Genomic DNA, 26,820 nt, shown 5'->3' on the forward strand with positions numbered 1-26,820 from the left:
TGGTTCACTACAATGTACGAGGGGTGATTGATACATTTGTGGCCTAAGGCAGAAGAAGTCAATTTTAGAAAACCTAGCACATTTATTTTACGACATAGTCCCCTTTTACATTTACACACTTAGTCCAGCGGTCGTGGAGCATACGGATCTTGGACCTCCAGAAAGTGCCCACAGCAGGGGTGATTGATAAATTTGTGGCCTAAGGTAGAAGGAGATGAGCTATACAGCTCTCGTTACATGCAGAATGATTATGCAGAAAGTTTGAAGTTAATAACTCATCAATTAATCAGGGCGTGGACACGTGGGGTTACAACATTATTGCTATTAGTGAGACGGTTGCAGGAGGGGCAGGACTGGCAGCTTAATGTTCCGGGATTCCGTTGTTTCAGACGTGACAGAGGGGAAGGGATAAAAGGGGGAGGAGTGGCATTACTAGTCAGGGAGAATATCACAGCTGTGCATAGACAGGACAGCCTGGAGGGCTTGTCTATGGGTGGAGCTGAGGAACGGGAAAGGGGTGACTACACCAATAGGGTTGTATTATAGACTGCCCAATAGTCAGAGAGAATTTGAGGAGCAAATCTGTAGAGAGATAGCAGACTGATATAAGAAACAGGAAGTTGTAATAGTAGGGTATTTTAAATTTACATATATTGACTGGGACTCCCACACTGTGAAAGGGTTAGGTGACGTGGAGTTTGTCAAATGTGTTCAGAGAAGTTTTCTAAATCAATATATAGAGGTACCAACCAGAGAGGATGCAATACTTGATCTCCTATTAGGGAACAAGACAGGTCAGGTGACAGAAGTATGTGTAGGCGAACATTTTCGGTCCAGTGAACATAATGTCATTAGTTTCAAGTTAATTATGGATAAGGATAGGTCTGGTCCTCGAGTTAAGGTTCTAAATTGGAGAATGGCCAATTTTGAGGAAATGAGAAAGGATCTAGGAAGAGTTGATTGGGATAAGTTGTCTTCTGGCAAGGACGTGTTCAGTACGTGGAAGGTATTCAAAGGCGAAATTTTGAGAGTGCAGAGTTTGCATGTTTCTGCCAGGATTAAAGGCAAAGTTAACATGCATAGGGAACCTTGGTTTTCAAGGGATATTGGTGATCTGGTTAACAAGAAGAGAGCGGTATACACCTCTATACACTAGAAGTGTATAGTGTACACCTGCTAGGTGTATAAGCAGGTGTAAAGAGAGACAGGCAACAAGGAACAAATGAGGTACTTGAAGAGTACAGAAAATGTAAGAAAATACTAAAGAAGGAAATCAGGAAGGCAAAAAGAAGACATGAGGTTGCTTTGGCAGATAATGTGAAGGTAAACCCGAAGGGTTTCTACAAGTATATTAAGAGTAAAAGGATAGTAAGGGACAAAATTGGTCCCCTAAAAGATCAAAGTGGTTGTCCATGTGTGGAGCCTCACGACATGGGGGAGATCTTAAACAATTTTTTTGCATTGGTATTTACTCAGGAAACTAGCATAGCATATATGGAAGGAAGGGAAACAAGCAGCAGTGTCATGGAACATATAGAGATTAAAGACGAGGAGGTGCTTGCTGCCTTACAGTGAATAAAGGTAGATAAATCCTCCGGGCCTGACATGATATTTCCTCGGACCTTGAGAGAGACTAGTGTAGAAACTGCAGGGGCCCTGGCAGAAATATTTAATATGTCCTTAGCCACGGGTATGGTGCTGGAGGATTGGAGGGTAGCTCATGTTGTTCCGTTGCTTAAGAAAGGCTCCAAAAGTAAACCAGGTAATTACAGGCCAGTGAGCCTGACATCAGTAGTAGGTAAATCGTTGGAAGGTGTTCTGAGAGATCGGATATACAAGTATTTGTACAGCCAAGGGCTGATTAAGGATAGTCAGCATGGCTTTGTGCGTGGTAGATCGTGCTTAACGAATCTTGTAGAGTTTTTCGAGGAGGTTACCAAGAAGGTAGACGAAGGAAAGGCTGTGGATGTTGTCTACATGGACTTGGCCTTTGACAAGGTCCCACATGGGAGGTTAGTTCAGAAGGTTCAGAAACTAGGTATCCACTGGAGAGGTTGTAAACTGGATTCGAAATTGGCTGTGTGGGAGAAGTCAGAGAGTGGTAGTGGATGACTGCTTATCAGACTGGAGGCCCGTGACCAGTGGTGTGCCTCAAGGATCTGTGCTGGGACCATTGCTGTTTGTTGTCTATATCAACGATCTAGATAATAATGTGGTAAATTGGATCAGCAAGTTTTCTGATGACACTAAGATTGGAGGCGTTGTGGACAGCGAGGAAGCTTTCAAAACTTGCAGAGGGATCTGGACCAACAGGAGAAATGGGGCAGAAAATGGCAGATGGAATTTAATGCAGACAAGGGTGAGGTGTTGCATTTTGGAAGGACAAATCAAAGTAGGACATACACAGTAAATGGTAGGGGACTGAGGAGTGCAGAGGAACAAAGAGATCTGGAAGTTCAGATCCATAATTCCCTGAAAGTGGCGTCACAGGTGGACAGGGTTGTAAAGAAGGCTTTTGGCATCCTGGCATTCATAAATCCAAGTATTGAGTATAGGAGTTGGGATGTTATGGGGAGGTTGTATAAAACATTGGTGAGGCCAAATTTGGAGTATTGTGTGCAGTTCTGGTCACCTAACTATAGGAAGGATATCAGTAAGATTGAAAAGTGTGCAGAGAAGATTTACTAGGATGTTGCCAGGTCTTCAGGAGTTCAGTTACTGGGAAAGACTGAACAGGTTAGGACTTTATTCCTTGCAGCGTAGAAGAATGAGGGGAGATTTGACAGAGGTTTACAAAATTATGAGGGGTATAGACAGTAAATGTGAACAGGCTCTTTCCACTTAGATTAGGAGAGATAAATACCAGAGGACATGGCTTTAGGGTGAAAGGGGAAAGGTTTAGGGGGAATACTAGGGGGAACTTCTTCACTCAAGAGAGTGGTGGGAGTGTGGAATGAGCTGCCAGCTGACATGGTAAATGCAGGCTCACTCTTAAGTTTTAAGAATAAATTGGATAGATACATGGATGGGAGAGGTCTGGAGGGTTATGGACTGGGTGCAGGTCAATGGGACTAGTGGAATGTTTCAGCACAGACTAGAAGGGCCGAATGACCTGTTTTCCATGCTGTAGTGTTCTATGGTAATAATTCATCAGGGGTGATTGATAAGTTAGTGGCCTAAGGTAGAAGGAGATGAGTTATTAACTTCAAACTTTCTGTATAATCACTCAGATTTGATCTGCACGTACATGTAAGGAGAGCTGTACAACTCATGTCCTTCTACCGTAGGCCACAAACTTATCAATCACCCCTCGTATAATGCATTAAGAAGAGACCCTATTATATACTCAGTATTGAGCAGGACAGAGATCTACAGAAATAACCACACAGTTAGTGAGACAGATGTGGAACTGTGTATCATTTCCACTTTGAACACACATTACATTCTCTGAAACAAATAGTCTATTGATACATTTGCTACACAGAACTCATTCTCACCTCCTAACCAAGCCACAGCATTTGGTTTTGCTGGTGGAGTATGAACTTTAAAAGTCTTTGTAGCCAACACATCTTTGTATTTTGGTTTTTGCACCAGATACCGAATTTCATCCAGAATACGATGCAGGAAGCCAGGCAGCATAGCAGTTCCACCAATGATCACAAGATTTTCTGCTAGTTGTTTTCTTGTGTCAATAGGGCACTGACAATAATGTTTAAAGAAAAACAAAACAGAAATATCATTAATCGCCCTCTATTTTCTCAAAACTATGTTCTGCCTATGCCCAAATGAGTGATCAATCCACACTCTGGCAGAAATACATATGCTAGAGGCCAACAGACTCAGAATAATTCAAAATCTTCATCTCTATTCAGCAGTTAGATTATTGGAGGTATTTAAAGAGGAAAATACATTTTTGGAATATAAGGAAATTTATGGGAGGTGTTGACACTTGGGACACATGAACCATGATTATATTAGAAAACAGACAGGCAGCATACTTCTGCTTTCATTATATTGTGTGTCCTCATCCCCCACTGAGAGATACTTGGAAGCCTTAATATTAATCATAAAGGTAGTGGGGTAAAGTGAAGTTGAAGTCTTCACAATGCTTTCCAACAGGGGAAAAATTAGTAACATATTATTGCCCAAATTACTTCATCCCCTGCTGATTGTGCTAAGTGTACTATAAAGCAGCAGCAATGCATTTGACTTCAATAATAATATTTAAACTGCAGGGACAAATTATGATGATTGCTAGAACATGTATTCAGCACAATTGACCAGGGACGTGTTTCAATGCATGTATATTTATCCAGGAAACCCTTGTTATTTTCTGTTGCAAAATGCTATTTGTATTCTCCTTAATGAGTATTACTATATCTAGTACCTCCCCAGCAAAACAGTGGAGGCCGTTTTTTTTTGGCTCTTTTGCCACATTATGCTGCTCTAGGGTATGGCTTGATGTACATTTTACAAGAACCTGTTTTCACATAATACCTATCATGCCATCAAGATTTCCCAGATCTCCTCCCAGCAAAATATTTGTGAGTCCACCACTTACTTTGTAGGGAGTGTTAAAGAACAGATCTAACAACAGTAAATGAAATAAGTTATCAGCCTAATTTTTGGGGAAGTAGAAAAGTCTATTTTAGGGAATGATAATGGGTGCTTTGTCCAAAAGGGAGATTGGGAAAAATTACAGTTCCTCTTTAAACTGAGATAAAACTCTTTATAACTATTTGATATATTAAAACCAGGCAGTCATCAGAAAGACAGTATTCCTGGCAACAATTTCCTTCAGTGAATGACTGAATCATTTGCTCATGAGGCTTCAATTATTGTACAGTAACAGTAACCAAAGTACATTACCAGTACAATTTATCATTATTGAAGTACAATGCATTGCTGATGCTTTATGATGCAGATTTATAACCTAAAATATCACTAAAGAGCAAGTTTGGGGGAAATTGTGTAACATCTTGTCCCCGGTTACTGACCCAATCTATCCCAAATACAAGTCACTTTGATGACAAGATTTTAACTTGGGTCATTTCTTCATATACTACAATGACCAGCTAGAATATAGCATCAAGAAATTGAGAATCTTTGTAAAAGATTAAATTCAGCACAATGTACCATGTTACCTGTAAAAGTGAGTCAAGGATTAAAGCAGCAATAGATTTTTCTTCATTATCTTGTTCAAAAAGAATTTCAATTACAGAATCTCTATAACAAAAAGGAATAAAAATATCCTTAAGATTCAATCTTATTACTTCTGACATTGGCTGTAAGCTAGTATCTTAATTACTCCAAAAGTCAATGGTTACAATTAAACTTGAAGCAGTACCATTCCTTAATTACAATTAAAAAATAATGCAGGAAACATTTATGGAGTTACTTTAAGGTTACAAAAATCCTAAGTTAATTGTAACAAATCAATTTGCCTTGACATAAAATGTCAGTCAGTTTTTGAAAATCTTATTTGATTACTGAATTTTAATTATAAAAATGTTACCTTTTGTTGACCAAATGACATCTTTAAGACAATTACATCAAAATATTATGTTCATTTCTCCCCTAAAGTTGTAAAGTTAAATGGAAAACACTTTTTCTACTTTTCCTCTTTAAATCCATATTTAATACACAGATCAATACGAGCAAGATAACCCTGGTCTTACATATTATTAAATTTTTCTTTGGAATGGGAAGCAGCGAATGATCCCAGCAAGTCTATGCTCGTTCTCAGATCATTCTCATAAATCCAAGTGTCAGAATTATTTCCCTGCAACTCATTTTCTCTCTCATCTCATCAAATCCGTGCTGATTCTCCTTCTAGCCAACTATGACAAAGACATCAAATTAAGCTACTGACCAGCACATCTTCAGGATGCAGGAGCAAACTGCAACACCCAGGGAAAACCCATATAGGCATAAAGAGAATGAGCAAATTCCACGTAGATGGATGGCATAGCAGGAACCGCTGAATTCAGTTTGCTCTAAAAGCAATTCTGTTTGCTCTAATGATTTGTAGATTTTCCACCTGAATATGATGTGAGAAGACAAGTCCTCTATACGGGAGAAAAGAGATTCTGCAGAAGCTGAAAACTCTGAACAACACCCAAAATGCTGGAGGAACTCCCAGTCAGCATCTATGGAGGGAAATGAGCCGTTGACCTTTTGGGCCAAGACTTTTAATTGGGACTGGTCATTTCCATGAGTACTGCCTGACGTGTTGAGTTCCTCCAGTACTTTATGGGCTTACTATGTTGAGAATTTTAGACATATTTTATTAATACATATTAACCCTGTTCCTATATTCCCTTGTTTTCAATTACTTCTAAATTCATTGGCTATTTTTACATTCCATTTTTAACGCCGTGTCTGTAAGACCATACGACGTAGGAGCAGATTTAGGCCATTTGACCCATCAAGTCTGCTCCGCCATTCAATCATGACTGATCCTTTTCTCCCCCTCCTCAACCTTCTCCCTGTAACCTTTGATGCCATGTCCAATCAAGAACCGATCAAGCTCTGCCTTAAATACACGCAATGACCTGGCCTCCACAGCTGCCTGTGGTAATAAATTCCACAAGTTCACCACCTTTTGGCTAAAGAAATTTCTCCGCATCTTTGTTTCAAATTTACGCCCCTCTATCCTGAGTCTCTGCCCCCTTGTCCTAGACTCGTCCACCATGGGAAATATCCTTTCCGCATCTACTCTGTCTAGGGCATTCAGCATTTGAAAGGTTTCAATGAGATTCTCCACCCCCCCCACCCCACCAATCTTCTAAATTCCAATGAGTACAGACCCAGAACCATCAAATGCTCCTTGTATGATAACCCTTTCATTCCTGGAATAATCCTTGTTAAACTCCTCTGAACCCTCTCCAATGCCAGCACATCTTTTTTAGATAAGGAGCCCAAAATTGTACATAATACTCAAGGTGAGGCCTCACCAATGCCTCAGCATCACATCCCTGCTCTTGTATTCTAGACCTCTTGAAATGAATGCTAATATTGCATTTGTCTTCCTCACCACTGACTCCACCTGCAAGTTATCCTTTAGGGTGTTCTGCACAAGGACTCCCAAGTCACTTTTCATCTCAGATTTTTGGATTTTAGAAAATAGTCTGCACATTTATTTCTATTACTGAAGTGCAAGACCATGTGTTTTCCAACATTATACTTAATTTACCACTCTCTTGCCCATTCTCCTAATCTGTCTAGTTCGTCTGAGCCTACCTGTTTCCTCAACACTATCTATCCCTCCACCAATCTTCGTATCATCTGAAAACTTGGCAACAAAAACCATCTATACCATCATCTAAATCATTGATATACAGCAAAAAAGAAATGGTCCCAATACTGACACCTGAAGAACACCATTAATCACTAGCAGCCAAACAGAAAAGGATCCTTTTATTCCCACTCACTGCCTCCTACCAATCAGTCAATGCTCTAACCATGCCAATAACTTTACTGTAATGCCACGGGTTCTTAACTTGGTAAGCAGCCTCATATGAGGCACCGTGTCAAAGGCCTTCTGAAAGTCCAAATATACAACATTCACTGGATCCCCTTTATCTATCCTACGTGTAATCTCCTCAAAGAATTCCAATAGGCTCGTCAGGCAAGATTTTCCCTTAAGGAAACCATGATGACTTTATCCCATCTTGTCCTGTGTCACCAAGTACTCCATAACCTTATCCTTACCAACTGACTCCAACGTCTTCCCAACCACTGAGGTAAGGCTAACTGGTCTATAATTTCATTCTGCTGCCTTCCTTCTTTCTTAAAGAGTGGAGTGACATTTGTAATTTTCCAGTCCTCTGACACCATGCCAAAGTCCAATGATTTTTGAAAGATCAAAGCCTACAGGAAAAACTATTTACTTTATAATATTTGACCAAGTGATCCAACCTGATAGATCCTTTGACATGCAAAATCCTTTCTCCATCCAATGGGTATGCCACATCAGGTGGTGGTTGTGGGCGCTATGAATAAATACAAAATAAAAATTAAACAACAGTCAGACGTGTACTTTATCAATTATATTCACCACTACTTAATACTTACTTCAGCCTTTCCATCAATGTTAAACTTGGCTGCTTGAATTTTTAGACCCCGCTGGAGATCACTGACAAAGCAAGTACGAACTGTAAAATATCCATAACGAAACAATTAGGGACTAAATTTGAAAACACTACTTTGCTTCATTCTAGGTTTTATTGAGTACTTTTACTTTCATACAGCTTATCCATTTTTGTTTAGTCTATCAGATTTTATATCAGTATGTTACAAAGTCAAGTGCAAGAAAAAAAGAATACTGTAAATGGTCGGAGCATTGATGAAGAGAGGAACTAGGGGTGCAAGTCCCTGAATGTGGCAACTAAAGTAGGCAAAGCGGTACAGCATGCTTGCCTTCATTGGTTGGTCAGGGCACTGAACATAAAAATCACCAAGTTATGCTGCAGCTGTATAAAACTTTATTTAGGTTATACTTGAGGGAGTACTGTGTGAGCGGTGGTCGCTGAAAAACAGGAAGAATGTGGAGGCTTGGGGGGGGGGGGGGGGGTATAGAAGAGGCTCGGCAACATGCTGCCCGGATTGGGAAGTATTTGTTACAAGGAGAAGTTGGACAAACTTGGATCATTTTCTCTAGAGCACTAGAAACTAAGGGAGACCTGACAAAAGTATATATAAAATTATTTTAAAAAACAGATACGGTAGGTTGTCAAGAAGCTTTACTTTTCTCCCCTGCCAGTGTAGAAATATTAAATGCAGGAGGGCATAGCTTTAAGGAGGGGAGTGGGGAAGTTTAAAGTCTTGTGAATGTTAAAATAGAGAGAGAGAGGTTTTTGTCTGGAATGCACTGCTGCTAGGACAGGTGGTGGAAGCAGATAAGATGATGGCATTTAAGTAGCTTTTAGATAGGCATATAACAGGCAAAGGATGATGTACAGACAAGATGAAACTAGTTTGATATCGGGATAAGCACAAATATCATGGACTGAAGTGCCTGTTCTTGTGCTGTATTGCTCCGTGTCTGTGAAATTATTTCATGCATTTGAAGAAAGAGGATAGCAAGTCCAAACTTAAGATCTGCAGATATTAACTTCTACGTCAGCCCAAAACACTCACAATAAAAACATCAGAAGCAATTATCTACTCTTCTCTTTCATATCATGATTTTTTAGCCCCACATTGATTTATTCTAGATTTACAATAATTGTGGTCTTTTTCACTTGATAAGGAATTGTATTTGCCTCACAATGTTCTAGATATAACAACAATACAGCTTAAGACTGAGGGGCGAAAGACTCCAGATGTTGGAATCTAGAGGGAAAAAAAAACAACACAAACTGCCAGAGGAACGCAGGCCTTTTGAAAGTTACAATCCAAAACATCATCCCTTTGCCTTCATAGCTGCTGCTTGACCTGCCGAGTTCATCTAGCAGCTTGTTTTTTCCAAAACGTGTTTTTTTTACCTTTTATATCCTCTATTGTATCTTCTGGAAGTGAGCCTGTTAAAAAACATTTCAGAGCAATTTTAAACCCAAGCTGTGTAATATTACACTATTTAAAATTTATATTATGAATGACAATTATATAAAATAGATTGATTTCTTTGCAAATAGAGTTAATATCTTAACCAATTATAAATTGCAATTACACTTCCAAAGATGGATTATTCAGATGCAATACATTTTGAAATTAAAAAGTGACATCTCTTTTCTATTCTAAAATTTAGAAATTTTACCTCTATGAAAAATATACCATCAAAATATGTCACTTAAGCCTTACTCATCACAGCTGCTAAGCCTTCTCCGGTGTTAGTTCCAGTGTCCACAGTGCATTCTTCTAATAACCGAGACTGTAACTCCCTTCAGTAATAAAACATTGAACTTTTTTTAGCTTTAATCATAACTAATTTCAAATACAATGAATGCATATTATAATTTAAAATTCTTACGTATGGATTACTTTTCCTCCCAGTGGAAGTGCTTCCCATGCATTCAAAATCAGAATTCCTTCATATATCTGACAAAGCTAAGATTATATTTTGTACTGAATATAATGTGAATACATTTATTTACTATTTCTTGATTGCTTTATAGTTTCTATTTCCCCTCAGACTCAGGGGTATCTTTCCCCTCTAAGTACCATAAAGGCAATTGTGCCAAGCAAATTTTTATTTGGGATTTCCAACAATTCTTTTAATTTTAATTTTGCATAAAGTTCAATATCTCAGGGGCCACCTTGACTTCATGATTTCCTCAGTTTGCCCAAAACTCTAAAATATTCTTTTTCCAAGCAATTAACATTGAGAATGATTTATGGGAAGTTCAATAAAGATGAGTGGCACATAGTTCAGCAAGTTAGTTCACACTGTTTAACAAGTTAGTTGTCTAAGTTATGTTAATTTATTTTGAATATTTTTTGTGATGTTCCTTCAATTACCTTTTATCTATCCATATTATTAGCCTCCTAAATGTTAAATAACCCCAGTTGGCTGCTGCTCAATCTTCTGAGCACTGGCACAAAAGTCAATTACTAATTCTCAAACCCCATTTCTTCTTATCATCTTTCATGTCTGAAAACATCCCAATGATGTTGCACCCAAAATTTCTATTATATCTATCCCGTAATAATGTAAATTACTGGAATGTAAACAGTAACGACTACAATAATGTTAACCATAGTGTTGCACAAGTTCGTCATTCTTGATTCTGCATTCTCCAATAGACCTAGAAAACAAATAATTCAATTTGTTCTATTTATAAACACAGAAGCTCTTGTTTAAATCTATTTACTCTTTAACTATATTTTCTTCATCTACCCTGTTTCTTTACAGAGCATTTTAAGTACAAATGTCTTTTAGTAAGTACCATCTGGTTCTCACTGTATTACACACTACTCCATATCTCCACATCCTCTGAACTACCTAGCAGCTTTACTTCATACTACATATTTTTACCAATTTAAGAAATACTGGATAGTACATAATGTCTCAGCATGATCAGTCTCCTAATCTGAACAAAAGTCACATTTGGCACACTCCTAAGTTGGACATCACTTATGTTTAAAGACCAATTAAAAAATTATAGTAGTTAAGTATACTGTATAAAGCCTTTACATCTAATGACTGCCTTCCCTTATCCTCTTTCATTCTCATACATTTATATTGTCTTTTTCTAAATCTATTTTATTTTTCCTCTTAAAATAATTGGTACTCAACAATTTTTAAACTTTAAAAAAATTTAAAAAATTGTAGAACTGGAAAAGCAGGTAATGAACGATTAGCATCAAATGTGACTGGCAGATACAACAGTGCATTAAGAATGTGGCTAGGAGGATATTTATTAAGCTGCTTTGGGTAAATGAATTTATTTTTAAAAAATCAGAGGAAGTTTGGGCACATTATAGGAATATCTATTTTTGTAAAACCACATCAGAATCCCATTAGTTTGCAACCATGCTTTTCCATTACCATAATTTTTAGAAAATGTACACTGATGATGATCAAACAAGTTATTTTCAGTAACCAGTAATCATCTCATCCTTCATAAGATTGTTTTCAAAAAGATACAGGCAATACTAGTGCTTCTGTATATCCACAATCTAAAACCACAGCAGAATTGATACCAAGAGTCAGCAGCGACACAAGATGGCATGGAGCAAAGAGCACTGAAGGAACCTAAAAACACAAAGTGGGGAATTAATACAACTTATTGATGACTTTCTAGGGAAAATTCAAATGCAATTGTTTGAAATATTTACTTTTCAATAAGTGCAGCACACTCAATAGCAAATCACGATTGTTTAAACTTTTTTCCATGTTTTGCATTCCAGTCACGTAGGGAACTATGTGCAACACTCCATCTAGTGGCACATCAAAGAACTACAACTTGCAAGATAAAATATAAGCAACACACATCAAAGTTGCTGGTGAACGCAGCAGGCCAGGCAGCATCTGTAGGGAGAGGTGCAGTCGTCAGGGTCTTACCCTGAAACGTCGACTGCACCTCTTCCTACAGATGCTGCTTGGCCTGCTGCGTTCAACAGCAACTTTGATGTGTGTTCCTTGAATTTCCAGCATCTGCCCAATTCCTGTTGTTTGAAGATAAAATATAATATTGATTTTTAATTTTTTTTTATTGAGGTACAGCGTGGAACAAGCCATTCCAGCCCTTTGAGCCACGCTGCCCAACAATCACCTGATTCAATCCGCCCCGAATCACAGGACAACTTACAATGGCCAATTGTTCCTACTAAACAGTACATCCATGAACTGTGGGAGGCACTCGAGCACCGGAAGAAAGTCACGGTCACAGGAACATGCAAACTCCTTGAAAGCAGTAGCATGTATCAGCACTTGCATCAGACTAATGCCACTGACAAGTTCCATTTTAAAACCTAAAATTTTCTGTAATCTTTTTTAGCTACTTGATAATAAGACACAGGAGCATAATTAAACCATTTGGCCCATTGAATCTGTACTGCCATTCCATCATGCCTGATTTATTATCCTTCTCTACCCCATTCTCATTCCCTCTCCCCATAACTTTTGATGCCCTGACTAATCAAGAACCTCCGCTTTCAATGTACTCAGTGACTTGGTCTCCACAGCTGGTCATGATGATGAATTCACGATTCACCACCCTCTGGCTGAAGAAATTTTTTCTCATCTCTGTTCTATGCTGACTATGGCCTACTTTATCATGTGCCTCCAAGTACCCTGAAACCTCATCTTTACTAATGGGACTCCACTATCTTCCCAATCACTGAAGTCAGGCTAATTGGCCTATAATTTCCTTATTTGAAAATCACCCTTGGCCTTCTTAAAGAGTGGAGTGACATCTGCAATTTTCCAGGCCTCGGAACCATTCCAGGACCTATTGATTCTTGAAACATCATTACTAATGCCTCCATGATCTCTTCAGCTACTTTTTTTTTTCTCAGAACCCTGGGGTGTAGTCCATCTGGTCCAGGTGACTTATCTACCTTCAGACCTTTTCAGTTTCTCAAGCACTTTCTCCTTAGTAATAGCAATCACAATCACTTCTGCCCCAGTACTCTCGAATTTCAGGCATACAGTACTGCTGGTGGCTTCCATAGTGAAGACTGACACAAAATACTTATCAAGTTCACCTAACATTCCTTTGCCCCCATTGCGACCTCTCCAGCATTATAATATCCAATCTTCCCTCCCTTTTACTCGTTATATATCTGAAAAACCTTTTGGTATCCTCTTTGAAGATATTGGCCAGCTTACCTTTCATATTTTGTCTTTCCTCTCCTTATGGCTTGTTTAGTTGCCTTCTGTTGGTTTTTAAAAGTTTCCCAATCCTCTAACATCCCAGTAATTTTTGTTATATTATATGCCCTCTCTCTTGCTTTGAGGCCATCTTTGATTTCTGTTGTCAGCCAGTTACCTCATCCTCCTTTTATAATACATCTTTATATTTAAGATGTATCTATCCTGCACCTTCTGAATTGCCTTCAGAACTCCAGTCATTGCTGCTCTGCTGTCAACTCTGATGGCGTTCCCTTCCAATCAACGATGGCCAGCTCCTCTCTCGTGCCTCTATAATTCCCTTTACTCCACTGTAATACTGATGCTTCTGATTTTATCTTCTCAAATTGCAGGGTGAGCTCTGTCATATTATGAACACTGTCTCCTGTAAGGTAAAGAGGTTCCTTAACTTTAAGCTCCCTAATCAAATCTGATTCATTACACAACCCCAAACTGGCATTCCCCTGGTGGGCTCAATCACAAGCCGCTCTAAAAAGGCATCGCGTAGGCATTCTACAAATTCCCTCTCTTGGGGTCAAGCAGCACCAACCTAATTTTCCCAATCTTTCTGCACACTGAAATCCTCCGTGACTACTGTAACACTGCCCTTTTAACATGCCTTTTCTATCTCCCGTTGTAATTTGTATCCCACAGCTTGGATACTGTTCAGAGGCCACCACATAATTCCCATCAGGGTCCTTTTATCTTTGTAATTTCGTACTTATCCAAAAGGATTCTGCACCTCCCTATCCAATTCACCTCTTTCTAAGGATTTTTTTAAACTAACACAGCCACTCCACCCCTTCTGCCTACCTGTCTGTCATTTCAATACAATGTGTATCCTTGGACATTAAGCTCCCAGTTATGATCTTCTTTCAGCTATGACTTGGTGATGCCCACAACATCATACCTGCCAATCCCCAACAGCACCACAGGATCACCTACTTTATTCTGCATGCTGTGTACAGTTAAATATTAACACTTTCAGTCCTGTATTCATCACCCTTTTTGATTTTTGTCACTACGTTACACTTCAACTCATCCCAGTGACTGCAATTTTGCCCGGTCATCTGCCTGCCCTTCCTCACAGTCTCACTAACAATACATCGACTTGTATGCCAACTGCCTCATCCTCAGCTCTATCACTCTGGTTCCCATCCCCTGCCTGAGAACATTATCTGTTCTCAGAAGTTCCTAATGCTAAAAATCTCACTTCCTTGAGAACACAAGTGGCCCCAAAATTTTGCTTGCCAACCTTCTACTGAAAAATATTTTTTCATAATTCCAGATAAATATGCCATACTCATGACTGCATAAGGGTTAATAGAAAATAGAACAGAACAGCACAGGAACAGGCCCTGTGGCCCACCATGTTATGCCAAACCAATTAAATTAGTAATCAAATGACCAACTAATCTCCTGCCTAATCAATGTCCATATCCTTCCATTTACCTCACATTCATGTGTCTATTGAAACATTTTTTAAAAGCCCCTAATGTATCTGCCTCTACTAACAACCCAGGCAGTGCATGCCAAACACTCAACGCTCTTGGCATAAAAAACTTGCTCCTCACATCTCCTCTGAAATCACCCCCCTCACTTTAAATGCATGCCCTCTGTTATTAGACGCTCCAACACTGGGGAAAAGATACTGTCTGTCTACTCTATCTATGCCTCCCTTCATCTCATAAACCTTTATCAGATCTCCCCTCAGCCTCCACCTCTCCAGAAAAAACAACCAAAATTTGTTCAACCTCTCATTATTGCAAATGCCCTCTAATCCAGGCAGCGCCATGGTAAACCTCTTTGGCACCCTCTCCAAAGCCTCGACATCCTTCCTACAATAGGATGACCAGAACTGTATGCTATACTTTACATGTGGCTTTTTAATACATCTTTAAAACTGATCTGACTGCATTTTACTTCTTTTGGTCTTAGAACAACATTATCATCAGCTTCCTACCTCAAAGTGCTTAAAGAAAACTTTAGTGAGTGTTTCTCTGAAGTGTGATGGACACAGAACTGATTCAATGACAACAACTCGCCGATCCCTTGGGTTTACTAGCAAGTGTCTGTTATGGAAAAGGAGAAAAAAAATGATACCATTCATGAAACAAACCTTATCAAGTAAAACTCAGTCAATAAGAAACAATGTGCTTAAAAAGTTAAAAAAAATTTAATGGATGACATATAATTAAGGTGCAACTACAGTGTAATTAACTCCACCATAGACGGTCCCAAACCAGGTTGGGTATGGGGCTAGCAACCCCATCCCATAAAAACCTAGAGCTACAAAAGTGCAAACAGAAGCTCCAGAGACCCCATCCCTGGGAGGGGAGGATACCCCAAGAAGATGGGCTAGATCTGGGGACAACTTGAAAGACTGGCCTCGGACAGAGGACTCTGGCGAGCTGCTATCAGTGGCCTATGCCCAGTAGGGTGATGGACGTACACTGTAACCAGAATATTAAAAAATGTTCAGTTGTTACTGTTTATTTTACACTAGAGATGAGAGTAGTAGTGTACAGAGCCGAGCAGGTCTTAAAACACTATTCTCCATTACAAGTTTTCAGTCCTTAGATGCTCTTAAAAATTGTGACGAAGAAATTCCACAAAGGCTTTTCCATAGCTTAAACAGCTCTGGAGAAAAATCTTATATGGCCTTTTGTATCCATGTTCTATGGACTTGTGGCAAGAGATCAGATTTTCCTTCACACAACCCCAACCTGTAATTTTATTACGTGCTCTAGCAGCTAGACGAAGCACACTCCAGCAGCTCGATGAAGTATACTGTATAGAGATTTAGGAAAGCATGCATCTTTTAAATTGGAGTGTGATAAAAACTTTACAGTTATTAAGATTCTACTCTGAACTAAAATTTATGTTTTGCATGCAGCATAATATTTAAACATCAACTTAGTAAAATCAATTTTTTAATATACCCTACCTGAAGTACAGCATGTGAATAAATTCTTTCAAATAACCATAAAGTTCTTCAGTATTGATATTATATTGAACTACTTTAATAGCCTGCAAAACAGAAATGCACGCACAAATACGAATTACCAACATTCAAGATTATTTGGAAGTTTTAAATCACTACAGGTCCATGCTGATTAAAGTCCCGAAAGAATTGGTCAGAGAAGAACTATTCCACACAGTTAAAATACTCTCAACCAGATCATCTTTATTACTGCCACTACTTAGCCATAAAGCACTGCAATGCTGCTCATTTACAAGCTGGGTGAGAAACTGAAGGTATTGTTGTTTACAACAGTACATAAAGAGAGCTATCTTTTCAAACAGGCTCACACTTGAGGTTAAGAATGCAGAATTTTGAGGCAGCTTTTTGGATTTGGACTGTGACCAATCGCTGATCGGGATTCATTAGAAAGGGCGAATAAAAATAATGCAAGCGCTGGCAAAGCAGCCATTGTTGTGAGTGGGACATTGTTTAGTGTGGCTTTTGTCCATCAGACTTCAGTGAAGTAAGTTTGTCTTTTTGTTCTTAATTCTTCATTCTTCAACTGTTAGGGCCTAGTAGTGCAGTGAGACTGGCTCCAGGGGCAGTGTTTTGTACTGTGTGTGGGATGTGGGAAGTCTGGGAGACCTCCAGACTCCCAGATAAACACATCTGTACCAGCTGCACTGAGCTGCAATTCTTCGGAAAACACATTAAACAACAGGAACTGCAGCTCGATGACCTTTGGCTCACATGGAAGAATGAGGAGGTGATAGACAGTAGCTACAGAGAGGTAGTCAGCCCTAGGTAGAGGGGGATGACAGACATCCCACCCTGCAAAATCTCATTTCAGAGAGGTAGCACCATCAATTTGCGGGAGACTCCCGGGAGAGGTGGGATGTCTGCAATAGAGTAGCTCCTTAGCAGCTAGCCAGCTAGTTTAAATAACGTTAGCTATGCTAATGAACGAATGACACCTGTTAAACTCACCTCAACATGTCTTTTACAGTCTTAACCCACCATGGGCAATAGAAAAGTCACTGTTGCAAACAGTGCAGCGAGCAACACTGTCATTATTTTGACCCCTATTAGGCAGGGGTACACTTTAGTGTAGCCTGGGGTGACGTACGTTTTATATATTTTTTGGAACACTCTGCCACGGTGCGCTCTCGCTCGCTTGCTCTCACTCTCTCTCGCTGGCTTTCCCTCTCGCTCACATGCTGTTGCTTGCTTTCTCTCTCACTTGCTTGCTCTCGCTTGCTTCCACTCTCGCTCTCTCGCTTGCTTGCTTGCTCTTGCGCTCTCTCTCGTGGTCGCTACCGTGCTCTCTCTCGCTCGCTCTCAAAAAAATTGATTTCTGTGATATTGTATATAATTTGCGGGCATCAGGGAGCCACTATTAATATGCAGGAGACTCCCAGAACTTCCGGGAGAGGTGGGATGTCTGGGATGACCTACTTGGGGGGGGGGGGGGGGCGCAGTGCCTGGGTCTCTGGAACTGAGTCTGTTGCTGTGGCTTCGAGGAGTAGACAGGTGAGGAGGACTGCTATGGTGATAGGAGATTCCATACTCAGTGGAAGAGAGGAGAAATTCTGTGGGCGCGATAGAGACACCCGGATTGTAGGGTCAGGGATATCTTGGATAGGGTCCATGACATTTTAAAGGGGAGAGTGAGTAGCCAGAAGTCTTGGTACATATTGGCACCAATGACATAGATAGGAAAGGTGAGGAAGTCCTGAAAAGAGATTTGAGGGAGGTAGGTAAAAAGCTGTAAAACAGGACCTCCAGGGTAGTAATCTCTGGATTGCTGCCGGTGCCACACACCAGTGAGGGTAAGAATAGAATGATTTGGCAGATAAATGTGTGGCTGAGAAACTGGTGCAAGGGTCAGGGGTTCAGTTGTAAGGTTCATTGGGATCTCTTCTGGGGATGTACAACCTGAACAAAAGGGATGGGTTACACCTGAACCCGAGGGGAATCAATATCCTTGTGGGCAGGTTTGCCGGAGCTGTTCGGGAGGGTTTAAACTAATTTGGCAAGGCAAGGAAACTGGAGTGATAAGGTAGTTGGTTTACAAACAGAAGCAGTGTGTAGTGAGACTGCCAACAAAGAGAGGCTGATGATAGGGCAAAGTTGCAGTCAACACAATGAGTTGTAACAAAAAGGTGGACAAAATCGAAAAGGCTGAATACAGGACTGAAGGTTTTACATTAGAATGCATGCAGTATATGGAATTAGGTAGATGAACTTGTAGTTAAAGACTGGCATGTTTGATGTTGCGGGCATCACTGAATTGCAGACGAAAGAAGATTACAGCTGGGAGCTTAAAGTTCAAGGATACACATTGTTATCAAAAGGACAGTCAGCATGGCAAAGGGGATGGTGTGGCTTTGTTGGTAGAAAGTGAAATTAGATTATTGGAAACAGTGACATAGGGTCAGAAGGTGTTGAATTGTTTGGGGAGAGCTAAGGAATTGTAAGGGTAAAAAGACCCTGATGGGAGTTACATACAGAACCCCAAACAGTAGTAAGGGTGTGATCTTCAAATTACAACTGGCCAATAATATTAAAGAGTATACCAAAAGTTTCTTTACATACATAAAGTGCAAAAGAGAGGCGCAAGTGATATATCTGCAGCCAAAGGAAAGTGCAGGAGCCTTGGGTCTTGGCCAAGGTTTGTGGATTGGACTCAATTATTTTTTAAAAAGGACTCTGCAGTTTATGTGATTCTGGTTACTCCTTTTTTAAAACTGCTATTTTGCATGATATTGATTGGGCTGGACTGGCTCTGTGACCGGCAGTCACTGATCTAAACTGAACATTCCCACACTGTTTCAAGGACTCTGTGGTTTGATGTTTAATACTGTGTGTTATTCACTCGTATTTTGCTGTTTGTTTGGTTTCTTTTTTCTTGCGTATTGGGGGCATGATGTTTTCTGTGAATAGGTTCCATGGCTGTCTGTGGGAAGACGAATCTCAGGATTGTATACTGCATATATACTTTGATAATGAATGTACTTTGAATCTCTGAAGTAGTACCAGAAGATTGTAGGATGGCAAATGTTATTCATTTGTTCAAAAAAGGTAATAGAGATGATGCTGGGAATTATAGACCAGTGAGTCTTACATTAGTGGTGAGCAAACTACTGGAAAGGATTCTTAGAGACAGAAGTTACAAGCATTTGGAGAAGCATAGTTTGATTACGGATAATTAACATGGTTTTGTAAGGGGCAGGTTGTGTATCACAAGCCTGACTGATTTTTTTCAAGGAAGAGATAAAACAAATTGATGAAAGTGTTCACAAGGCAGAGGGTGGTAGTGAAGAGAGTGTATTCTGTTGACAGGTCCATGACGAGTGGTGTTCTGCAGGGATCTGTTCTGGGACCCCTGCTCTTTGTTATTTTTATAAATGATTTAGATGAGGAAGTGGAAGGGTGGGTTAGTAAGTTTGCTGATGACATGACGGTTGGTGGTGGTGTAGAAGATTGTTGTAGGTTACAAGGTTATAATCATTTTTATGATTGCTGACACAAGTCTACACAAAAAAAAAAATCACATTTCCAAATTCTGTGCTGGTGTGTATGTTAACGTTATCCAACATGAGTAGGCAAAATTAAATGAATAACTAATGATATTAAAAATACAGTTGTTTTGATAAAAATGCAAAGTTTGAAATGGCAAGCAACTTAAAAATGTCTAGTTTCCAAGGTTACTATAAATATTGTTTTTGTGTGCAACTTCTCACACTAAAAGAATATAGAGGTGAAAAACTTACCTGGGATACACCTGGCTTCTTGATTTCACTGGGGATAATGCATCTTGGTCCAGTTTCTCCTGCAAAACCACATCTAGAGATTGAAGAAAAAATGTTCAATGTACAGGTGTCCCCCGCTTTTCGAACGTTCGCTTTACGAAACCTCACTGTTACGAAAGACCTACATTAGTACCCTGTTTTCGCTTTCAGAAGGTGTTTTCACTGTTACGAAAAATAAAATCAGTGCGCGATTAAAAATCAGCCTGCGAAAAAATCAGCACGCGATAAAAGGCAGCGTGCACCCCGAGCAGCCACTCTCCCCCGGATTCGGAACAGCATTCTCGCTGGCATTGCTTAAACACGAGCCTGTGAGCAGCTGTTTGCAAGGTGAGTTCTAAGGTATCGGAAAAGCCTGAAAGAGCTCGTAAGGGTGTTACACTTAGTGTAAAACTAGACACAATTAAGCATTTTGATTGTAGTGAACGAAGTAAGGACAACGTGAGTTTGGCTTGTGGAAGCTGACGAACATGATGTTGAAGAGGTTTTGGCATTCCATGACCAAGAACTGACAAATGAAGAGCTGATGCAATTGGAAGAAAAAAGGATAACAATTGAAACCAAATAAGTAATGATAAAGTACGACTTTAATTTTGAAAGGGTACGTCAGTTTAGGGGATATTTGCTGGATGGTTTGAGTCCTTACAAAGAACTGTGTGATAGAAAATTGCGTGAGGTTCAGCAGCCAAGCAAGCCTTCCACATCAGCCACAGCAGACAATGAACCTCGACCTTCGACATCGAGGCAGGCAGAGATAGAAGATGACGAGATGACACCCCAGTGTCCCACCACCCTAACCCCCGGGCCACGGACAGATACTGATTCGTGGTGAATGCAATGGTAGCCGGGAGGCACACAGGCAAACATGCTAATTAATTAGGTGCCGCCCCACACGTAAATGTCGGCCCAGATCAAAGGCGATGCAATCGGCAAATGGCACTGATCTGGGCCGACAATTACGTGTTGGGCGGCACCTAATTAATTAGCTTGTTTATTTCGGCTTTTTTCTTAAGGATGTGCTGTGTGCCTCCCAGCTACCGCTGTATCCCTGCATGCTTTGCGGCAATGTATCGCTCGGCGGCCTAGAGGGTGGGGGCCACTGCACCACCCAAACTCCAACTCAGTCTAACACACCATCAACAGTGTGCTCGGCAAGCTATCTTCCCGATTCCCATAAGTGATACTACACTGTACATACATTATTTCTACTTTATATTGGCTGTGTATTTTTACGTGTTATTTGGTATGATTTGGCAGCTTCATAGCTTAAAGGTTACTGGAGAGCGCTTGCGTGAGATTTTCTGCCGACGGTGCTTGCGTGAGATTTTTGCTATGGAGAACAGTTCAGGCAATGATCGTGGAAAAGTATTTCTACTTTATACAGGCTGTGTATTAATCGTATCATTCCTGCTTTTACTATATGTTACTGTTATTTTAGGTTTTATGTGTTATTTGGCATGATTTGGTAGGTTATTTTTGGGTCTGTGAACGCTCACAAAATTTTCCCATATAAATAAACGGTAATTGCTTCTTCGCTTTACAACATTTCGGCTTACAAACCGTTTCATAGGAACGCTCTACCTTCGGATGGCGGGGGAAATCTGTATCTGAAATTGCTAACTACCATACCTGACTAACACATGAACAGTGCAATGCAAGAATTACAGTACACTGGTGATGGCACAACACTTCTTTGCAAAAGAATACCAATTTAAACAAAATGAATACCCTAACCCTCTTTTGCTAATATATATTTTCAGTACTGGATCTTCCATCTGCCCTGTTCATAACTCCCTCCCCCACATACATAGCCTTATTCTGAACTCTGAACTACTTATTTGTTATGGAGATTTTCAATACTAAATTTTCCATCTGCTCCTCGCACAACTCCCACCTCTCCCACTTCAATGTTAGAATGTGTTATCTGAAGGACATGGTGAAGGTGCCAGAAGAAAACGTTCAATATGACTGACAGAATCAAAACTGCTTTTTGAAAACATGATTACAAAGCTCTTTTTTGAGGTATATTGGTAAGGTAGTTAGTTGGTGTCTTGATTTCCAAAGTAAAGAATAGGACAATTTAATTAAGTTACAATTGGGGTCATAAAGTCATAGAGTAATTCAGCATGGTCACAGACTCTTTGGCCCAATGAGTCCATACCAATTATGGTGCCAACACGAGAAATTCTGCAGATGCTGGAAATTCAAGCAACACACATCAAAGTTGCTGGTGAACGCAGCAGGCCGTCGAAAGGGCTCGGCCTGAAACGTCGACTGTACCTCTTCCTAGAGATGCTGCCTGGCCTGCTGTGTTCACCAGCAACTTCAATTATGGTGCCACTCAGTTAGTCCCGATTTCTCTTGTTCCGACTGTATCTCTCTCAGCCCCACCCCTCCAAGTGTTTCTTAAATGACACTATTATACTAAAACTTATTATAAAACCATTATACTAAAATCGCTGAGAGACCGAGTATGGGATTTGACACTGCACAGTGCACTTCCAAGTAACTGAGTTCTATTCGATCCCTTATTATGAAACCAGCAAAGACAATTGCACGACGATATAAAACTAACAAAACTAAATTAGCGATTTAATGAATTAAAAGCAATTAGTGTTCAAATTAGTGTAATTATGCATAACTAAGCAAAATAAGCAGTCAACAAAAAAAAATTACCCCCAGCTCACTCCCTCTCAACTGAACAAAGCAAGAACACGCAGCTATACTCATTTGCTTCTACCGCAAATTACCCATAATAAATGTGCAACACAAAATACAGACATAAAATAGATACATGGCTCCTAGAAAACCTGCTTCAAACACTTCCTCTGTCAGCTTGTTCCACATACTCACCACCTCTGCATAGAAAGAGATGCCCTGCAGATCATTTTTAAATCTTATCCTCTCACCTTAAATCTATGCTTCCTAGTTTTAAACTCCCCTCCCTGGGAAAAAAAAGGTCTGCCAACATCCAACCCACAGAAATGTTTAAAACTTTGAGAGGCATAGGCAAGGTTGCCCTCCCATTCTCCTACAAAGAAAGATCTAACCTGGCCAATCTCAGGCACACTAGTCCTGGCAACATTCTCACAAATCTTTTCTGCACTCTTTCCACACGGTAGCCAAAACAGTATGCAGTACTCCAAGTGCGGCCTCACTAATGACTTATACCACCATAACATGATGTCCTGACTCCTATACTCAATAAACACAAGAAAGTCTGCATATGCTGGAAATCCAAAGCAACACACACGAAATGCTTCAGGAACTCAGCATCGGTGGAAATAAATAGATAGTCAATGTTATGGGCCAAGACCCTTCTTCAGAACTGAGAAGGAAGGGAGAAGATGCCAGAATATAGAGGTGGGGGGAGGGGAAGGAGGTTAGCTGGAAGGTGATAGGTGAAGCCAGGTGAGTAGGAAGGGTCAAAGGCTGGAGAAATTGGAATCTGGAATGGATCATAGGAGAAAGGGAAGTAATAGGCAGGTGAGAAGAGGTAAAAGGTCAGAGTAGGGAATAGAGGGGGGATGGATGGATTTTGTTTACCATAAGGAAAAATCATATTGATACCTCAGGTTGGAGGCTATCCAGACTGAATTTAAGATGCTGCTCCTCCCCCCCCCCCACCCCGTCTGCTAAATGTCAGCACACTAAATATGTCTTTTCCATCACCTTACCAGTGACACTGCTTTCAATGAACTATGCACTTCTATTCCTAGGTCCTTCTATTCCATTACACTTCCTATTACCATTCATAGTACAAGTAAGTCCTATGCTGGTTTGACCTTCTAAAGCACATCACCTCACACTTAACTGTATTAAAATTCACTTGCACTCCTCAGCCCACTTCCCTAACTGATCAAGATCCCCCTGTAATTTACGATAACCTTGCTCACGGTCAACAAAACCTCCAAATAACAAGGGTTCCAACATCAACCCCCACGGCACACAAGCTGCCAGCTTCCATTCTGAGAAAGTCTTCAGTTACCTCCTCCCACTTCCTACCTCCATGTCAATTTTCAATCCATCAAACCAGCTCACCCTGGATCCACAAGCAACCTAACCTTCCAAACCAGCAGAATCTAGTCGAAAGCATTGCAAATGTTCAAACAGACCGAACGGTCATCTACCTTTTCAGTTAGCTCCTTGAAAACCCATGAAACATTCACCACCTACGGCTTTCTACACACAAAGCTACGCGGACTCTTAATCAGACTCTGTCAATCCAAGTGCTGGCAGATCACATGTGTCAGAATTTCCTCCAGTAATGTCGCTACTAATAGTTCAAAACTTTATTTAGAATCAGAATCAGATTTAATATCACCGGCATATGGCGTGAAATTTGTTAACTTTGCAGCAGCAGTACAATGCAATACATGATAAATATAGGAAAAAACTGAATTACATTAAATGTGCATATATATATATAAAATTTAAAAATATGTATATATAAAATAGTTAAATTAAATAAGTAGTACAAAAACAGAAATAAAAAGTAGTCGATGTAGTGTTCATGGGTTCAATGTCTATTTAGAACTTGGATGGCTGAGGGGAAGAAGCTGTTCCTGAATTGCTGAGTGTGCGTCTTCAGGCTTCTGTACCACCTTCCTGATGGTAACAATGCAAAGAGGGCATGTCCTGGGTGGTGGGGGTCCTTAGCAATGGACACCACCTTCCTCAGGCACTGCTTCTTGAAGATACCTTGGCTACTACAGAGGCTAGAACTCATAATAGAGCTGACTAATTTTACAACTTACTTCAATCTTGTGCAGTTGGCCTCCCCATATCGGACAGTGATGCAGCCTGTCAGAATGCTCTCCACGGTACATCTTTAGAAGTTTTCAAGTGTTTTAGGTGACAGCCCAAATCTCCTCAAACTCCTAATAAAATATAGCCGCTGTTCTGCTCTCTTTATAGCTGCAGCATTGTTGCATTCAGGTTAGGTACTCAGAGATATGACACCCAGGAACTTGAAACTGCTCACTCTCTCCACTTCTGATCCCTCTATGAGGATTGGTTTGTGTTCCCTTGTCTTACCCCTTCTGAAGTCCACAATGTTGAGTGCAAGGTTGTTGCTACTACAACACACAACTAGCTCACGCTTTGTCATCCTCTTGTCACTATTGGAGATTCTGCCAAAACTGGTTGTATCATCAACAAATTTACAGATGGTATTTGAGCTATGGCTAGCCACATTCATGGTACAGAGGGAGTAGAGCAGTGGGCTAAGGATGCATCCTTGAGGTGTGCCAGTGTTGATTGTCAACAAGGTGGAAATGTTATTTCCAATCCACGCAGATTATGGTCTGCTGGTTAGGAAACCAAGGATCTAGTTGCAGAGGGAGGTACGGAGACCCAGATTCTGTAGCTTTTCGATCAGGACTGTGGGAATGATGGTGCTAAATGCTGAGTTATGGTCAATAAACAGCATACTGACATAGCTATTCATCGCGATAATTAACATTTCAGTTAAATTTTCAACAACCACTTTCCACTGGGATATGGGGAGAAGGCAGGAAAAGGGTACTGATTGCGGACGATCAGCCACGATCACAGTGAATGGTGGTGCTGGCTCGAAGGGCTGAATGACCTACTCCTGCACCTATTGTCTATTGTCTATTGTCACTGCATTCAAAATCAGGACCGAAATGTTCCGTAAAGAAAACGATAAACTTGGAAAACCCCGTTATGATAAAATAAATTCAAAATCCAGTAATGTTTACTAAACCGGTCTCTGTTAAATAACACCGGTGTCAAACAGGGAGAATCATAAACAATTGCCCATAAGTTGTGCACAACGCACTCTGGTGAAACTGTGGCAAATGCTCCCGGGTTTTACCATTCATTTCCAATTTCGCCGTCTCCAATAACGTTTCATGTTAATATATTATTTGGAAAACAAAGGGGTACTGGCCATTCGGTGTTAACCCACAGGCGCCCACCCTCCGTGCATCCCGCGACTCACTTTGTGTATGCGGCTCCCAGATCGATCACTACAGCCGTCTTCTCGCCCCCGGTGCCCAGCCCTTCAAACAGCGGCATGCTGCAGCTGCGCTCCCACCCCGGTCCGCAGACACCGTCCACAACAGCAGCCGCCTGAACCTGTAGGCCCCGTCCTCCACCCCACCCAGGACCCTCAGCCTCCGCTTGATCTGTCTTCCCTACTGCCTGATTGCGTTTTCCACTACTGCTCAAGAGCTTCTCCTCTTTGTGTGCGTTCTTTCTCAATGATTTTTTTTGATTAACTATCGAGAATTTTCGACTTTTTCAGGCACTAATGTAGACTAAAAGATCAGCTTCTCTTTGCATCTGAGGCGAGTGTGGAGCGTCACGTGGAACGGGAGTTTTGGAGTGTCAAGTTCAACCTGCTGATGGCTGCGGGTTGTTGGATGGCTGAATGCAGTGCGTTATTTTGTGAAGGATGTACAGGACCAGCAATGTATTGATTTTCCTCGACGTTTAGCTGTAACTTGCAATTTTATGTTTATACAAGTGCACTTCTTATCGAACGAAATGGCTTCATTTTTTAAAAAATATAACTCGAATTGGATCAGTGAGGTAGTGATGATTGCTTAGCAGAGTGCATGTTATAAGTAATATTGCTGTTCAATGACTCCATAAACGAACCACACCTTAGCAACATAACATCTCTTGTACTACTGTGGACTTAACTGTTTTTTGTTGCACCAATGTCTTGTTTTCCTCAATTTCTTTCATTGCCTTGTATAATGTAGTATAACCTGCATAAC

The 26,820-nt window shown here is 40.4% G+C and overlaps 1 protein-coding gene across 1 annotated transcript in view; it reads right to left on the reverse strand.

Annotated features, from left to right (window-relative positions):
• The window catches only part of actr10 (actin related protein 10), a 31,768-nt gene extending 5,403 nt beyond the window's left edge, over nt 1–26,365 (reverse strand). The window contains exons 1-12 of the mRNA XM_072268089.1: nt 26,037–26,365; nt 20,036–20,108; nt 16,245–16,327; nt 15,261–15,369; nt 11,591–11,698; nt 9,974–10,041; nt 9,805–9,884; nt 9,489–9,524; nt 8,077–8,156; nt 7,921–7,994; nt 5,145–5,226; nt 3,498–3,699 (exon numbers count right to left, since the gene is read on the reverse strand). Coding sequence (XP_072124190.1) covers nt 3,498–3,699; nt 5,145–5,226; nt 7,921–7,994; nt 8,077–8,156; nt 9,489–9,524; nt 9,805–9,884; nt 9,974–10,041; nt 11,591–11,698; nt 15,261–15,369; nt 16,245–16,327; nt 20,036–20,108; nt 26,037–26,113 — 1,072 coding nt within the window. The 5' untranslated portion in view covers nt 26,114–26,365. The remainder of the gene's footprint in view (nt 1–3,497; nt 3,700–5,144; nt 5,227–7,920; nt 7,995–8,076; nt 8,157–9,488; nt 9,525–9,804; nt 9,885–9,973; nt 10,042–11,590; nt 11,699–15,260; nt 15,370–16,244; nt 16,328–20,035; nt 20,109–26,036) is intronic.
• Nucleotides 26,366–26,820: the final 455 nt, after the last annotated feature.

The sequence above is a fragment of the Mobula birostris genome, chromosome 1, assembly GCF_030028105.1.
Source record: "Mobula birostris isolate sMobBir1 chromosome 1, sMobBir1.hap1, whole genome shotgun sequence".
Taxonomy (NCBI): Eukaryota; Metazoa; Chordata; class Chondrichthyes; order Myliobatiformes; family Myliobatidae; genus Mobula; species Mobula birostris.